General features: G+C 39.7%; 1 protein-coding gene across 1 annotated transcript; it reads right to left on the reverse strand.

Moving 5' to 3' along the window:
- Positions 1–4,383: 4,383 nt before the first annotated feature.
- On the reverse strand, positions 4,384–5,282 carry LOC131684989 (fibrinogen-like protein A). Its single transcript, XM_058968303.1, has 2 exons — positions 4,539–5,282; positions 4,384–4,469 (listed from the first exon to the last, which is right to left on the reverse strand). The coding sequence occupies exons 1-2, from the start codon at positions 5,270–5,272 to the stop codon at positions 4,463–4,465; spliced, it is 741 nt and encodes a 246-aa protein (XP_058824286.1). The 5' UTR covers positions 5,273–5,282; the 3' UTR covers positions 4,384–4,462.
- Between the last annotated feature and the right edge of the window lie 13,048 nt (positions 5,283–18,330).

Here is an 18,330-nt window from a genome sequence, read left to right on the forward strand (position 1 = left end):
AATGATCGCGCGGATCGTGAATCTCGTACTTAATTTTCAGTGACGGTTCAGATGCTAGATGCGAGTGAGAGTTAGCAGTCACGTCGCCATGGAATGTCATTTTTTCTTTTTTCATTAGATTGAGCCAACTTCCGGACGTAACTGATTCATGATCGCACCAACACGGGCATTGGGAGATTCGCGCTTGTGATCGCGTTTATTTTTTACAATGGAGAAGACCTTTACGTCCTAGCCCAGTACACGTGCTATTGGTAGGGTCCAATCTACCGCACAGGGTGCACTGGGGGCGTGTCGGGCTCGAATGGTGATGCTGCCATTAATACCGACTAAACTCCATTGGGCTCCGCCATCGTTCCTCCCAGGAACTACCTCTCGGTATTACTTCTGGGGGGATGGCTGTACTAAATGTACTCATTCACTCTCACTCACCCGTTCATACGTCCTGTATGAGGCTTACTTGGGTGCTCTCTCTATCACACCTTGATTCACTCTCAAACACTCCCACATGAGGCTGACTTTTGTGCTCACCTTTTTCGTTCCTTGCGAGGCTAACTTGTGTGCTCACCTTACTCATTCCTTGCTAGGCTTACTTTTGTGCTCGCCCCACCCATACCATGTGAGGCTGACTTGGGTGCTCACCCTATCACCTGATTCACTCTCCATCGTGCCACTCTATTGTACCACTGTCACTCCCCCTGGCATCCCATGTGGGACATTTTTCTTAGGCCCCACTTCTGACATACCATGCGAGGCTGACTTTTGTGCTAGCCTCTACCATACCATGTGAGACTGACTTTTGTGCTCACCCTTAACATGCCGTGTGAGACTGACTTGGATGCTCACCCTTTCACTCCTCTGCCACGCCATGAGGCATCGATGGCTAAGTCCCAACATACTACGCTACGACCCTCCCGTCTTGGCATGAGGCAGTCAACTTATGCGCCTATACACTCACTCTTCTGTCTTGCTTCGGGGTGGCTGGGTTTACCCCTTACGCGGTTGCCAGTCGCTGCGCCAAACCTGCCTCGGCATGAACAGACCATTCACTCCCTTTTTTGCGCTTGGCCTTTTTCGCTCCAGCTAACCAGTCACTAGTTAGCCATGCCCGTCGTCTGTTGCTTGGTTCGCCAGATTACCTGTAACCTACTGGCAATCTGGATGGTAGCAGCCGAGACTGCGTTCCACTTCTCCACCGATTGACACATCCGCTGAATAAGGGCATCAGTGGTTGTGTCCCAGCCACAGACGTCAAGCATTGCTCTTCTTTCGACGTCGAACCGATGACATACGAACAGTATGTGTTCGGCAGTTTCGTCTACACCTGGGCAGCCCGGGCAGACAGGGACCTCCGCGTGCCCGAACCTGTGGAGGTACTGTCGGAAACAGCCATGGCCTGACAGGAATTGTGTCAGGTGGAAGTGAACTTCCCCATGGGGTCTTCACACCCAGCTCGATATGCTAGGTATCAGCCGGTGGGTCCACCTACCTTTCGAGGAGTTGTCCCACTCACGCTGCCATCTGGCGACCGAGGTCACCCTGGTGCGCTCGCGGGCTCCCCTATTTCCACGTAGCTCAAAGCACTCCTCATCTTCCCGAATGACCAGCCCGACTGGCATCATGCTCGCTATCACGCAGGATGCATCGTGTGATACCGTGCGGTAGGCAGATATCACTCTGGGGCACATCACGCGGTAGGTGCTCTCCAGTTTCTGTAGGTAACTGGTTACCCTCAGTGCTCTTGACCATGACGGGCCGCTGTACCTGAGGATAGATACGGCAACGCCTGCCAGTAACCTACGTCTACTGGCGCACACCTTTGAGCTGTTGGACACCATTCTCGATAGAGCCTCAACAACAGTCGACGCTCTCTGGCATGTATAGTCGACATGGCTGCCGAAGGTCAGCTTGTCGTCTATAATGACTCCGAGAGACTTCAGACTTCGCTGTGAAGTGATCGCGACTTCTCCCACATGGATAACTGCATGTTGTGCCGACTTGCGGTTGTTGACGATAACTACCTTCGTCTTATGATGAGCGAGCTCCAGGCCTCTCGCGCTCATCCATTCCTCCACCGTGCTGATCGCGTGTTCTGCGGTTAGTTCTACCTCAGGAATTGACTCCCCGAAGACCTCCAAGGTTACAACGTCGGCAAAGCCGACGATCTTGACCCCAGGAGGGAACTTCAGTCTCAGAACCCCGTCATACATGAGGTTCCATAGCACCGGGCCTAGGATCGAGCCCTGCGGGACTCCGGCGGTAATCGGAACCCTTTTCTGACCGGCATTGGTCTCGTATAGTAGTACGCGGTTTTGGAAGTAACTTTCCAGGATCCGGTACAGACCCACCGGTAGGCTAAGCCGGTGTAACGAGAGCGCGATGGCATCCCAGCTTGCGCTGTTGAATGCGTTCTTCACGTCAAGTGTCACTAACGCACAGTATCGAATACCTCGCCTTTTCCGTTGGATCGCTATCTCGGCAGTATTTATCACTGAGTTGAGAGCGTCCACTGTGGACTTACCCTTCCGAAAGCCAAACTGGTTGCTTGACAGACCGTCCGTACCTTCCGCGTACGGGGTTAGCCTGTTGAGGATGATCCTCTCGAGCAGTTTGCCAGTCGTGTCGATCAGACAGATTGGTCTGTACGCCGATGGGTCGCCTGGCGGCTTCCCGGGCTTCGGCAACAGCACCAATTTCTGTCTTTTCCATCTATCGGGGAAACGGCACTCGTCAAGACATCTCTGCATAGCTAGCCTGAACATGTTCGGGTTCACTATGATCGCTGCCTTGAGAGCGTTGTTTGGAACTCCATCCGGCCCTGGAGCTTTGTTCATTGCTAGGGATTTAGCCACTGCGAGTAGTTCTTCATTCGTCACTGGAGCCACCATTTCGGCCGTGCCCGCACTGTCTCGTAGTGCGGGTGGCCAGGGACTTGTGGCTCGAGACGGGAAGAGTACTTCGATAATCGTTGCCAACCGGTCCGGAAACCGTTCTGGGGGTGAGGAGCCCTCTTTGGTCTTGGCCATCACAATCCTGTAGGCGTCACCCCAAGGATTCGCGTTGGCACTCTCACACAGGTTGTCGAAACACGCTCTTTTGCTGCTTTTAATGGCCTTTCTAAGGGCCAATTTCGCAGCTCGAAACACTTCACGGCGGTTCTCTCTTGCATCCTCGGTGCGAGCTCTTTGCATCCTACGTCTAGCTCTGAGGCAGGCTGACCGTAGAGCTGCAATCTCGGCACTCCACCAGTATACCGGGCATCTGCCGTTTCTTGGCAGTGTTTTTCTCGGCATAGTGGCGTCGCACGCGCGTGGTAGAACAACTACCAGCGCATCCCCGCTTAGACTGTCGGTGTTGGCCTCCAGTCCCAGGGCCGCGGTGAAAGCTTCGCTGTCGAAGTGATTGGACTTCCACCCGCGTACCTGACAGGGATCTCCCGCCTTCGGATGATGCACACCATAGTTGATCCTAAAGCGGATTGCCAAATGATCGCTATTGGTGTAGCCTTCGTCTACCCTCCATTCCATGCCTGGAGCCAGACTCGGGTCCAGGTGTGATCGCGTTTATATGTTTATAAGTGTTAAAATGTTCACCGGGGGGAGTTTTCGTGTTTGTTCGAAGTCGCGAGTCAAGATGGACGAAGATGACCGCGAAGGGTTCGAGCGATTGCGTAGCATGTTTGATTACGTGTGTATGTCCTGTGTGTTAGTGTGTATTGTAGTGGTCTAATAAAATTTTTGTGCGATAGTGCCCTAAACGGATATTAAAAATATAAGCATTCAAGCTGTTGTTTTCATTGAAATTTCAATTGGATCCGCTAGCACAAGTCACTTAACAATGATTTATTTCGATAAAATATATCGAAAACAGTTGTAATTGCTGTTTATTGCATTGAGTATTATTTATTTAATTTATTGTCTTGTTAACTTCGATTGTAATAATCTGCAAAACGGTGAAAAAGTCCCAAAAATTACCAGTTTTTATGAATTTTTAAATTTTGACTAAAAAACGTATGAGCTAAAAACACCCATTGTTTTGTATAAAAACATAAATTTCACATCAATATTCATCGATATGCATAATAACTGTTAATATTGAAGTTCAAACTTCTTCAATAATGGATCTTGGTACACCCAAAAATTTGTCATAGCAAAAATATTTTCAACTTTATATTCTCACTGTTGGTAATTTATAAACATAATTTAATGACACTTTGACATTACAAGCATGGTCAACCGTATACAAACCCCTCAATTATCGCTGTGAGACCAGTGTAGTAATTTAGTTATTCTTTATCGATAGCCGCAATTCGATTTTAAATGGAGTGATTAAGTAAATGAAAGTAGTTGCTTTTTACCAGTGAAGATCGGTGTAATTGAAAATTTCGAACGAGTGGCCATGCCAAGAATTTACATAGATTATAAAAAAAATGTTGTTGTAATTTAATACAGCTACAACTGCTAAATCATTTTCTGGAATTAATAAAATATTAAAATAAATCTTATTGATAGATCATTTTTACATTAAAACCATTGTACTACCGGCTTCTAATTAACATTCTAGACGTCTTCATGTGCCACCAGCAAGTATCAATGAACCAACACATTCCAGCAATCGTTGTTGTTGTGTAATTTCCATTCAAATTACTCTTATGACAATCACCATACCACCAAGCTCCCGTGTGTTTAACGGCGCAATTGTACTTGCTGGCATCATTATCGCGGTCAAAAGTGGAAAACTTGCGATTTTTATGGTATTCCAGCGCATCTCCTTTGGCTGGGCCACTGTAACGGCCCAATACAGAAATATGGTAAGACTCGGTTTCACTTCCTATAGCGAATTTGGTGTATTTAGCAACATATGTTCTTTTTGCTCGGGTCATTACAACATGCAGTTCGTGTGTTTTTGCATTAGTTAGCCTAGTGATCCGATCCAAACCCAACCAAAACTCTCGGTCCAGATGCCCAAACCCATTCTTGTAGTCGGACCAAGGTCTATAAAAATTAACCGAGCCATCGAACCGATTTTGGATCACAGTCCATCCTCCAGACTCGTGCTTGTGGTCGCATTGCGCGAAGAACGGTTCTCCAAATCCTTTGTCCGGATGAATCAAGAAAACGCCCGAAGAGTTCCTCGGCGTTTCCTTACACGTTTGGGGTATTTTCAGCTTACTAAAATCTTCTTGTGCACCCTGACCGGTTATCTGGAATGATTGGGATTGTGTGTACCAAACCATATACGCGAAAACCAGTGTTGCCAAATAACGTAAACCCATTTCTCCGGCTGGCTATTAAGAACTAACTGAAAACCTTCTCATACCATCAGGTAATTTATAGGAACTGTCAAAATGTTTAACTAAATAACGTAAAATGTGTGTGAAATTGCTCATTAGCGAACCAATTTCGCGCTGATTTTCTTAATACTGTACTAAATCAGATTATCGAAATCGTCACTATCACAGAACAAAGGCCATTCGGGGCAAAATAAGATAGATATGTAATTTTACTCTCTTCGAAAAGCACAAATGGGATGCAACGAAAAGTGGTTAGGTTTTAAACGCTTATAATCAACTATTTCACGATAAATTTTCGACATGTTTGGGCATTCCGCTCAGAAATACTTCCAAGAACAGAGTCCACTGGATGAACTCAAAGATTTTTTGATACTAGAGCATTAACAATTTAAACAAGCTATACCATAGTCAAAACACCATGTATTCGCACACAGAAATTACGTAATACGCAATAACCATTTTTAACCAAACCAGTGTAAAATTTGAGTTTGAAACTACTTCAAAATTGAAACTAATTTAAAAATTCTTAACAAGTTAAAAAATTTCAGCGGGGTTCGGACCTTCCGAACCCTCCTCCTGGATCCGCCAAGTGTTTCAGCATCGATACATAGCATCTCAAGTTCGCGGCTGTCGATCCATTGTATGTATGTGCAAATCGTACTGAATATGTAATAGACATTTCCTCCATTATATTAAACATAACTAGCCATGGAATCGTAGTTTGGACAAATAAGAAAGGCACAATTGCACCACTAGGTGGATTAAAACAGATTTTTTCTTAACAAAAAAAATACTTTTTTGTTGCTCAAACAGAGTTGTTTTTAATAAAAATAATATTAATTTGAGCCAAATTAAAATAACCTGTAAAGTAATTTTCGAAAAATCTGAAATAAAATCACAGATTGCGCTCATACTAAACGACGGTCCTAAAAATTATGAAAAATAGTTAACAACCGTTTACTACTGTCGATTTCATTTTCGCAGAAATATCCAACACTTTCGCTAGGTTGAGCCACCCATTGAATCATATAAAATAAACAATAAAATTTCCAATCAAATCCGAAAAAAACAACTCGCTCATGGTCAATAATTCAGAGCAACTTTGCAGAACTAGCCATTAGTCGCGCCACCAGGGCGGCATTCATGCAATGGCCTTCGGGTGATATTTTTATGGCTTTACGGTGTCTACCATCCAGCACCACCCACCCTCTACAGAAAGTGCACCGTTCACGGATGTTCGATGACCAACCATAAACCGTACCGCAGCTAAAATAACAGTGCAAAAAACAACGAAACCCCCCTACCCCTACCCTGTCCCAGAATGAAACTGAAACCAATGATATTAACGCCGAGCCCATCAAATCGAGTTTCGAGAGACGGATTTAGTTTGCACTTTTTTGCCCCAAAGAATTATTTTACTCTCTTACCTAACGGTTTCTGCTCTCGCTTTCAGCACAGCTCCCGGACCTGTATTTTTTATATGTAGTCACGATCTGTTTTCTTGCTGTGTTGATGCGTTCTATGCTGTGCTGTCCCTTTCGAAGTAAATTTCTTAGTCCTAACACAAAAGACAGAAAAAAGGTGCTATATTTTTTCGACATGTGCGTGGTCAGTAAGGTCATCGGAATAATTATTTCTAATTTCTAGCATATACGGATATGGTAGATTCGATCGTTTGAAACTTTTACATTTGTTTTAAACCATTTATTAACATATTTTATTCAGTCCACAGTATTCATCAAATTACTCACAACCAGCGGTACTAATGCTAGAAAAATATTTTCCAAATGAAATGGTACCACTAAAATGCTTTTTTTTTAATTTAACTTTATTATATAGCGGAAAGTGTTCGGTTGTCGGCACACTTTTGTTTTTAACTCATAACATTCCTCCCATTGTAAAATATAGGGCCAGAGGCATACCAATGCACCATGGGCCACAAATCGATTTTTTTGGTCGAAAATCCAGAACTTATAAACCGTTAGTACTAGACTTTCAGTGTCTTTGGAACAAATTCTCTACAATAAGTGTTCTTCATTTTAAGGAAAACAAAATTAGGGTGGCTCTCTCGATTTTTGAAATAAAAAAATTATCTCCTGAATGAAAAAAGATAGGTGAATATGACCTTCCAAAAAAACGTAGAGAAATCAATTTTGAGTAACTTTGCTGAAGACGTCGAAACTCTATCTTCAACGGTTTATATTTTACAGCGATTTCCCTTGTTCCGTTTAGGGTGGCTCTTAAAAATTCAGTTTTTTTAATATAACTTCTTTGAAGTTGATTTCTCGTAAATATCGACTTCAGACAAAAGTTAGCTCTTACAAATGCGCACATTTCTTCTTCAGAGGCCAACTAATTAACTTTTATATAAACAGAGTTATTGACGATTTTATGCTCAAAATTCGACATTTTCTAAGCTAAATGATTCCGAAAGTGGCAAAAAGTGGCAATCAGTGTTATTACCATCTGATAGTACTTTAAAAACACTACAAAATAAGGGATACATGGTTTGTCTCCTATCGACTGTTCATGTGAAATGTTTGCTTATAAACTACCTCTATTCCATGAGCCAAAAATCGATTTTTGTTGAAAATCCAGTTCTTATATCCCGTAGACATTCAGTGTCTTCAAAAGAATTTCTTCACAATAAGTGCGCTTCATTTCGGTGTAAAAAACAGGGTGGATTTCTTGCTTTTTGGAATGAAAATAATTTCTCCTGAATAATAACAATAGAAGTATAAAGACCTACTGAAAATTAGAAAATAATCATGTTTGAGTAACTTTGTTGACAATTCCTTAAATATCGTCAGAGGCATTTATTTTACGGCATTTTCCATTATTTGGTTTAGCTTGACCTTTAAAAAATAGTGTTTCAATAAAATACTTTTGAAGTAAATTTTCCAAAAAAATTGAAATTTCGTTCTGATAAGTTCCTATTTTTTCTTTGGAGACCAACTTATTAGTTTAAAAAACTAATATGGGATCATCCATAAATGACGAAGTATGATATGGGGGAGGGGGAGTATTGTATTTTGTGATGATGTGTGACGACAGAGGGGTAGGGGGTCATGTCGTGCTGCGTAGTTTTTTTAAAGGGGGCTAACTAACATCGTTTTTCATTTTTTTTTATATTTTTCGTAGATAAGGGAGGGGGGAGAATTACCGTCAAGCTACGTAATTACCAGGGGAAGGGGGTATTTAGAGGTTTGTGACGAAATGCTACGATGGGGGAGGGGGGTGTTAAAAATCACTAAAAAATGCTACGTCATTTATGGATCGTCCCTATAATGATTTTCTCAGTGGTAAATTTTTTTCTGTGCGTTTCAACAATTTCTACTCTGATAAATTAAAGTACCTTTTAATACATAGAAAACTGCCCATTTTGAATAAAAGTGGAATAACCCACTTAATGGGTAAAGAGCTTGTACGTCAACTTGGTTACGTTTTACCTATTTTTTCTTGTGGAAAACTTACAACGAAATACGTAAAAAATACCCATTAATGAAAATCGTCCCAGAATGAAAAATACTGAAAATTTATATTATACAACACCAGTTACATTATTTCCCTCGGTGAAAAGTTTAAGAATCCTGATAGAATCTCTATCCTAAAAGCCTAAAATCAACAGAATCCCTGAATCTTCCAGAGCAGTCGAAATTGTTGAATTATCGCATATTTGCACCATCCTTAGTAGTCTAAACTTTCGTTTTTAATATGTAGGTTATCTCGCTTGAAGTAATTCATAAAGGACCCATTATTAGCATCAATTAATCCATCGACATAACCTCATCGAGTTATTATAAAATGGATAATGGATGGATATCATTGATAAAGTTTTTTTTTGCCGCGTATGGAAAATAACTCCGAAGTAGGAGGCTACCAATCTATCCGTTTGATAATAGTAAAAATACTAATAATGAGAGCTGAACAGCTTGTCCCCCAACGTTCACGTGGATTTTTTTTTGTTAATTTCCAAAGACAAAAAATTGTATTTTGGGAAACTATTAGAGCAAATTACAGTGAGCTGAAACAGAGGAGGTAATATAATTAATAAAAGACAAATAAATCATTAATGCTAAACAAAGGGTGCTTCCTTTACGGTAAATCTGAGCTGAGCTTTCAATATATTGTAATACGTTGATAATAATTTCTTTTTTTCCATGCGAATAAAACGTATGCCATGCAAATACTCCAAACATTCTTTTTATAAACCGTTGTCCGAAAACCACATGTTTTATGTACAATTTCACTCCACGAAACAAGTTTAGAATATTATGTTTCGAGAGTACCATCAAATTTGATTTGCATCGGAGATCCGAATATGTGTATATAAGAACGGCGACTATGATTAATATATATTTTAAGTACGAATTTAGATGAATTCCGCATACATTCTCTATAACAGAGGGAGTTTATAAGCAAATATTTCACATAAACAGTCGCTAGGAGACAAACCATGTACCCCTTATTTTGTAGTGTTTTTGAAGTACTATCAGTTGGTCATAACATTGATTGCCAATTTTTGCCACCTTCGGAGTTATTTAGCTTAGACAATGTCGAATTTTGAGCATAAAATCGTCTGTTTATATAAAAGTTAATGAGTTGGTCTCTGAAGAAGAAATATGCGCATTTGTAAGAGCTAACTTTTGTCTGAAGTCGACATTTACGAGAAATCAACTTCAAAGAAGTTATATTTAAAAAAAACTGAATTTTTAAGAGCCACCCTAAACGGAACAAGGGAAATCGCTGTAAAATTTAAACCGTTGAAGATAGAGTTTCGACGTCTTCAGCAAAGTTACTCAAAATTAATTTCTCTACATTTCTTTGGGAAGGTCATATTCTCCTATCTTTTTTCATTTAGGAGATAATTTTTTTATTTCAAAAATCAAGAGGGCCACCCCAATTTTGTTTTCCCTAAAATGAAGAACACTTATTGTAGAGAATTTGTTCCAAAGACACTGAAAGTCTAGTACTAACGGTTTATAAGTTCTGGATTTTCGACCAAAAAAATCGATTTGTGGCCCATGGTGTATCGGTAGAATACAATATATTCTTCACATGCAGTTATTGAACGTGCTGAAGAAAATTCAAAATCTTTGAAAATAATCGTTGTGTGTAATGATCGACCTTTGGCTTGGTAAAAACCTTGTAGGGCAATATTAGCAATCTTATAATATATTTTACCTTTCTCCTATAGAAAGGCTATGCAATCACTCTGAAAACTGACTTTTTAACCGAGGTCCGGAGGGCTGAGTCTCTTATACCATTCGACTCAGTTCGTCGAGTTAGGCAAATGTCTGTGCGTGTGTGCGTGTGTATGAATATAGGTATGTGACCAAAAAATAAGCACATCGGTTACTCAGGAATGGCTGAACCGATTTTTTCAAACTTAGTCTCAAATGAAAGGTACAATCCCATAGGCTGCTATTGAAATTCATTTAATTCCGACTTCCGGTTCCGAAGTTACGGGTTGAAGAGTGGGATCACGCACGAAATTTCCATATAAATCGAAATCAGCGTGGTATCTGAAAGATGCAAAACCTCATAAAATGTGTTCGAAAATGTTTGGATTTATAGTTTCAGCTCAATGATGCCCAATCAAACCCACGTTGACCACATTGGACAACTTCGGCGGAACCGGAAGCTTCGGGAAAGTGGTTATGTTCCTGAGTTGAATTCTCATCTGATTCTCAGAAATGTCTGACTCGATTTTCACAAAATCAGTCTCAAATGAAAGCTAGAATATTCCTATTGAATGCTATTAAATTTCCTTTGAATCGGAGTTCTGGTTTCTGTGTTACGGGTTGAAGAATGCGGCCACATGCGAAATTTCCATATAAACCGGTAATCAATATATGTATAAATGATGCAAAAATAATTAAAATGAATTACAAATTGCTTAAAATTGTTGATCGACACTCTTATACCATTCGACTCACTTCGTTGAGTTCGAAAAACATGTGTGTTCGTATGTGTGTATGTCTGTGTGTGACCAATAATTGCGTATCGGTTACTCGGAGATGACCGAACCGATTTTCTCAAAGCAAGTCGAAAATGGAAGGTATAATATGCAGTTTGGTGTAGTATCGCCCCCACTTACCCTAACACCTCCATCTTTCATCAAACCCGCCGCCACCCCCCCCCCCCTTGGCCACCCTCGCACCCGCATTAGAGCATTGCAAAAAACACTCATTTTTAAAATCTTAAAGGCCTCCTATTGTGACAAATAGCTAAGTAAACTCAGATGCCAAATTTCATATCATTTGGACAATTTTGGACCTCCGCCCACTTTGCTTGAAGTTTTTGACATTGATTCTATGGGAAAATACAGTGTGTCCCACATTTATACGTTCACCATAATTTCTCTGAATAACTTTTTTTCTATTCAAACAAACCTTACTTTTTTGGATTTCTCATATAGAAAGGTTACCCAACAAACAACGAAAGCTGAACAAGCCATTAATCCGAGAGAATAAGCTGAATAAGAACTGTTTAAGTTATTATCCAGCTAACCAGCTAAGTTGTTTGTTGGCTAAGCAATCAATCTGAACATCGTCAACCTAATCCCGGTCTATCCCCCCATCACACACCATCTTTCCTTAAACCCACCGTTCCTCATCAATTAACCACCCCCCCTCCCGAAGAAAATTTCCTAGTTCCTCCTAAATAAACTTCCCTAGTAAGTCTATAAAATCAGTGAAAAATTTGGTTTGAACTGATTTTGAGTTTGAAAAAGACTTTAAAATTGAAACTAATTTAAAATTTGTTAACAAGTTGAAACTTTTTGACGTGGTCCGGACCCCCCGAACCCTCCTCCTGGATCCGCTGCTGGGTTCAGGTGTTTCAGATACGACACATAGCTTCTCAAGTTCGTGGCTGTCGACGTATTGTATGTATGTGCAAATCATAATGAATATGTAATGGACATTTCCACCATTATATTCGTACACGAAAAAAAACCAGTCATAAATTCATGAACACGATTCCGTGAACTGAACATTTTACGAAAACCATGACCAAGCTCCTGAAATTATGAATAATAAACCTCGAACTCATGAAACTATTTGTGTTTTCAAAAAAATAGTTCGCCTTGAATATATACATGGCGTTACATTAGAATGTTTGGTTAGGGTACTGTTGTTGTTCCCTTGACAGTTTAGTTTTTCTAGTTCATGATTTGGGAATATACAGCCGACAGTCAAATGATGTTCATGATTTCAAGAGCCTAATCGCGAATCTTGTGATTTCTCATCACGTTATTGTGCTATCTTATTCATGAGTTTACTATCGCATTTTTCTGTCAGACTAGCGAGATTAAAATGCATGATTGTTATCGTGATATTTTAGTTATTTGTAGAGTGATTCATGTTCATGATTCGGGATCTAAGTCGTAATTTTTGTACCTGCTGTTCATTAGAGTGGCTCGAGTATGACATTTTTCAGCACAGCACTTTTTGTGTTCCTTTTGTGGTCCCAAATTAGTGTGTAGTTTGGGAGCGGTCGGTTGCTTCTCGGGTTTGCGCATTGCGTTCAAAGTTTGTATGGGATTTTATATGGGGAAATCAATTATTTTGCATTTACGTTAATAAAGATCGCTATTTCATTCAATATGAAAAACCAGCTTTATAAAACTATAGTTCAAACTTTGGTTAACAACTTTGTCGAAGACGGTAACTAGCTACAAGTTTTCAAAAAATATTTATAACGATTTTAAAACTTATGGTAAAATCCAAATGCAGAAATTAATTATTTCTTCCAACACTGTCAGTACACCACGACACCGATACTTTAAACTTAAATAAATGAGAATATATTCATCGCAGAGACTTGGTACTTTTGAATGAAATATTCAGAATGAATTGCTGAATAACATAGACGTAGTCAGAAAATGAAAACGAGGAGGGAGGGGCCGGTGTACTCCCCAGTTCGCTTTTTAGATCGTTTAGTATAACATAAGGAGCACATCTTCAACGCAGGTTTATACCGCCGAATTAAAAATTAATCTTACATGTTTGAGTGCTACTATTTAAGGGCTCTACTGTTATCTCATTTAAAATGATACAACGGTTTATTTATTTTTACATATTATAAAACCCTATTTCTTAGCTGTTCAGAGTCAGAATTTAAAAAATGCATATCCTTAGATTCCTTGAAGCCTCGGTATTGTGTCTATTGACGTTTTCGTTTGAGAATCTCGGAACGAAACCAGGATAGTTACTTACAAGCGTTTGTTGATAAACTTGAGTTAGGTTCACGCAAAACAGAGGTGATGTTGGCGAACCAGAAATATTCTTCAGGTTAGAACCCAAGACGATTTCCAGACCTGAGTTAGTTTTTGCCTCAAGCAAAAACAACACAAAAATTTGTAAGTGTAAATCCTAAATATTGTAAATGTTATTTCCCACAACAAAGATTGTAGTATGATTCATATTTGGGTCTATCACAATATTAAGAAAGTTCAGTCGTTGACATTTACAAGGACATAATGATTCTTTGTCTTATACAAAACAATCAAAAAAGGGACTGGAGGGTACACAACCCCTCCCCCCCCCCCTCTTCTTTTCATTTTCTGACTACGTCTATGTTATTCAGCAATTCATTCTGAATATTTCATTCAAAGGTACCAAGTATCTGCGATGAATATATTCTCATTTATTTAAATTTTTAATGTCGATGTCAGTGGTGCACCGGCAGTGTTGGAAAAAGTAATCAATTTCTGCATTTGGATTTTACCATAAGTTTTAAAATCGTTATAACTATTTTTTGATAACTCGTAGCTAGTTACGGTCTTCGACAAAGTTGTTAATCAAGGTTTGAACTATAGTTTTATATGACTGGTTTTTCACATTCAGTGAAAAGGCAATCTTTATTAACGTAAATGCAGAATAATTGATTTCCCCATATAAAATTCCATGCAACTTTTGAACGCAATGCGCAAACCCGGGCCGCTACCAAATTTTGCACACTCATTTGGGACCACAAAAGGAACTCAAAAAAAGCTGTGCCCGCTAGTTTAAATTATTTTGAAGTTTTCCCATACAACCGCGAGCCACTCTACTGTTCATATTATCGTAATATTTTTGTCATAAATAGAAATAATGTCATAATGTCATAAAACCTTTGGACTCATGGTACGATTGCACCACTAGGTGGATTAAAACAGGTTTTTTTACAGAATTTAAAATTTATTCACTCATTTTAATAAGAATCTTATTTTATATTAATTTGGTGGTATATTCTGCTTTCGAAATTCATCTTATAGTTCTTGACAACTTTTTTGGAATTATTTGATTTAAATTTTCATCTTGTTTAAAGAATATCTTTGCGAGTACTTTTCACGAGCAAATATTGTTAATCATCGTTCGTAGTAGCTTCAGCTATAAAAAGTTTTCATATGGATAACTTTTCGAATTTAAATGCATAAACTTATATGAGCTTTGCGTGATGTTCATTTGGCACCGTGTAGTGAAAATAACCCTCTATTTTCACAGATTTTTTTTGTGAAAATTTATTTATGTTATTTTTATGTTTTAAATAGTTAGAAAGAGGTTAAATATTCCGGAGATGAATGCATTTTACAATTACAGCACACATACGTCATGCGAATGATTATTCCATATAGCTTGATTCTTATAACATTTTCAGTTCTTGACATTCCGTCAGATTTTTGTATTTTTCGTGATTTAAAATTTGTTTTATTTCACTTTTGAAGAATTACACCATCAAATGATGATTAACGGAACACTCGTGAAAAAAGCAATATTATTGAAAATCATTCATAGATTCTTGGAAAATGAGGGCTCTTTTTTATTTCTATCATTATTCTGAGCGAAAGTTTCAACCATCTCCACATTGTTTCAAACTATCAAGAATAAAGGATAACAACTGTTTGAAAATTAACCGAGCGCCGTTAGCTGCTATGATTTTCATTCAACAATTTAATAATATCAAACAATCGACCCACACCAAATCCCCCGCATCTGCTCACTTCTAGCTACACCCGGTGGTTTCTGTCGGGTAGGGTGCTGAAAGAGCGTCTGGAAAAATAAAGCCACAGCTTGAGTTCCGTTTTGCTGGAATCGAGCCGCTGCGCTGGCTGCGTGATGCTGATGGTGGCGAGCGCACCATAATACGGGTTATAATAAAAGAGAAAGTTTTTGCGCAAGGTTTCTTTCTTCGGTGGCCCCATCCATCCATCCATGTGCTGGCGGCTGTACGAGAGGCTTTGGTATGGAACGGTGCGCTTCGGTCAACTCGACAAGTTCGGCTACGGAGGTGAGCTAAGAGGTTATTAAACCGAGCGTAGAGTATTAGCTCACCGCTCGCAAATGCAATGGTGGTTGATGGTGGAGGCGGGAATGGGCCCGACCGTACTGACGGTACTAAAGTATTGTACCTACTATAGCACAGAGCCAAAGGTGAATCCGGTAGTTTTTTTTGTCGTTCATCCTTGGGCTGTAACTAGGTATAAGTATGGGTTACGGGATCATGGAGTTGATATTTTACTACTTCGTGAAGGTCAATCGCAATCGGCGCAAGATGATGCCATAGGATCATAGTGGCTTATATAAAAATGATGCCCAGCGCCCTGTAATGTGCCAGTTGGTTGTAATTTGAACATTCGCTAGCATTATGTTACATAAAATTAGTAAAACTTCAAATCCTTGAGAAACACGAAATTTTATTAGAGAGTCGTTGCTTATCTCAATTTTTTATTCTATTCGTTTATTTGATGAGGCACGTTTGCGTTAGCTTAAAGGTGCCATTTTTTATTTGTTTTACATTTTGAATTTCTTAAAACTAGGGGGTTACACATTTCAATACTATTTTGTTTTTATATAATGAAACTAGAGAAATTTTACAGCTAATTTATACATATACAAGAGGGGATAATATCGTAATCGTAATCGTAAGATTAGGGGGCGGGTCATTTTGTATGTTTTTTGCACTTTAAGATTTTAACCCATTCATGCCCATGTTGTTTGTGGACAACAACGCTTTTAAACAGCTATAACTTTTGTTTGAGACAAGATTCCTTCTCAAAAACAAATAAGGCTTATACATGTGACTATTGCCTTTCATTTGAGTAGTAACAGTTACAATGATCAGCTCTAGAACTGAAGTTATTGCAATTAGTCTGATTGGATTCCGATGTAGCAGTGCTGCCAGGAACAGTTCTTGTTGATGACGGAAAATGAATTTTTAACATATCTTCGTTATGTTGCAATATTTTTGAAAACTGATAAAACTTAACAATTTGGACTGTCTTTGGCTACGTTTTCCACGCAGATTTGGACTTGTAAATATTCTAGCACTGCAAGGGAAGCACCTATCTTTATGAAAAAAAGCTTGTCGTTTTCAAGAAAAAATAGTTTTGTAACCCGGCATGCACTAGAAAAAAGTTGGGCATGAAAGGGTTAAGAAGGGTGATTATTGGAGCAATTAATTATTAACTAAGCGGAACATTTTACAAGCATATTAAAACTATAAATAACTAGAGGGAGTGGTTCAATTTGATTAAGATTAGGGGGATTAGTTAGGGCTATTTTTAAGTAGTGGTACTGTTGGGACTTTCTTAACGAGATTATATATTGATCAACTAAAACTAGAAGACAGGGGGGGCACATAAGTTTTGGGAAGATTTTCAAGTGAAGGGGGGAGGGGGTGAAGTCCTACATCCGTGTATCAGAGACAGAGGAGAGCGGGACAAGGCGGACAGGGGGGAAGATATTAACTTTCAGTTTCCGGCATCGGGAATCAACGAAAAGGATTACAGATTTGGACGGATGCATCATGTATTGGGACGCCGTGCGGTCTTCCTCCAGCCGGCAGTGTTCCCTCCAGACGATTTCGTAGTACGGCTCAGATGCGGATCGGTAATACACCGCGTTGCTTGTGTGATGTTGTGCTGTAGGTCTTGTGTTTGTTGGGTCATTCTAAAGAGATGTTTTGTGTCATCTTGGAGTAACATCAAACCATAGTTGTGGTACGGTATGCGAAGGAAATCCAATAGTTGAGATCTAGCAGAACAGATCTCGGCGCAATATGTTTAATATCGTGATAACCGTTGCCACAGGTGCAGATACCGCTATTTGCGAGCCTCATACGTCGGAGATGAGCGTCCAGCCTGTAGTGATTGGACATGAGCCGAGACATCACACGAATGAAATCTCGATCTATATCCATCCCCTTGACCATGAATAATAGTGAAAAATTCGCTGAAGCAAATTAGTGTTTCATATGTCACCTTCTAAAGTACCCGCCTTTGCTAAAGAGTTCGCTTCTTCATTACCTGGAATGGAGCAATGCGAGGGAACCCAAACTAGGGTAATTTGGTACGATCTTACAGGCAAAGCACACAGGTGCTCCCAGATTTTCCCCAGAAAATATGGAGTGTGATCGATGGGCAAAGTGTCAATGATCCCAAGAGTGTACTGAATAGCAGGAAGTTCTGCGACGTGAACTGAAGCAGGATCATTGAGTTTGGATGAGGCGATGAGGTTTTGATAAACCGAAACCAGTGAAGCCGTTGAGACTTGATCCGTCGATGTAAAACATCTTGTTGCAGTCGATTTCTCGAAATTTACTATGAAAGATATTTGGGATCACTTGCGGACTATGTGATCCGAGATTCCACGAAACTCGTCCTTCATGGATGTGTCGATGAATAAAGTTGAATCAGAAGCATGGGTGAGATTGACACAGTTGAGATAATATGAAGAGGGATTGATATTTTGTGCCATGTAATCGAAGTACAAGAACATACATTTGGTTTGAGAATTGAGCTCGACAAGCCTCTCGAAATTTGCAATTACTAACGGGTTCAAGATATCGCTTCGTATGAGTAATCGGTATGAGAGATCTCAAAATCGATTTTTGAGCGTAAGGACACCCGCCAGCACTTCCAAACTCATCGTATGTGTCGAGTGCATGCAACCCAAAGCAATACGCAAACAACAATATTGGATTCGCTCTAGTTTGATGGAATTGATACTCCATCACCGACAATATCGTTGTTTGGTACAGCCTGATCAGGTCTC

The sequence above is a fragment of the Topomyia yanbarensis genome, chromosome 2, assembly GCF_030247195.1.
Source record: "Topomyia yanbarensis strain Yona2022 chromosome 2, ASM3024719v1, whole genome shotgun sequence".
Classification (NCBI taxonomy): domain Eukaryota; kingdom Metazoa; phylum Arthropoda; class Insecta; order Diptera; family Culicidae; genus Topomyia; species Topomyia yanbarensis.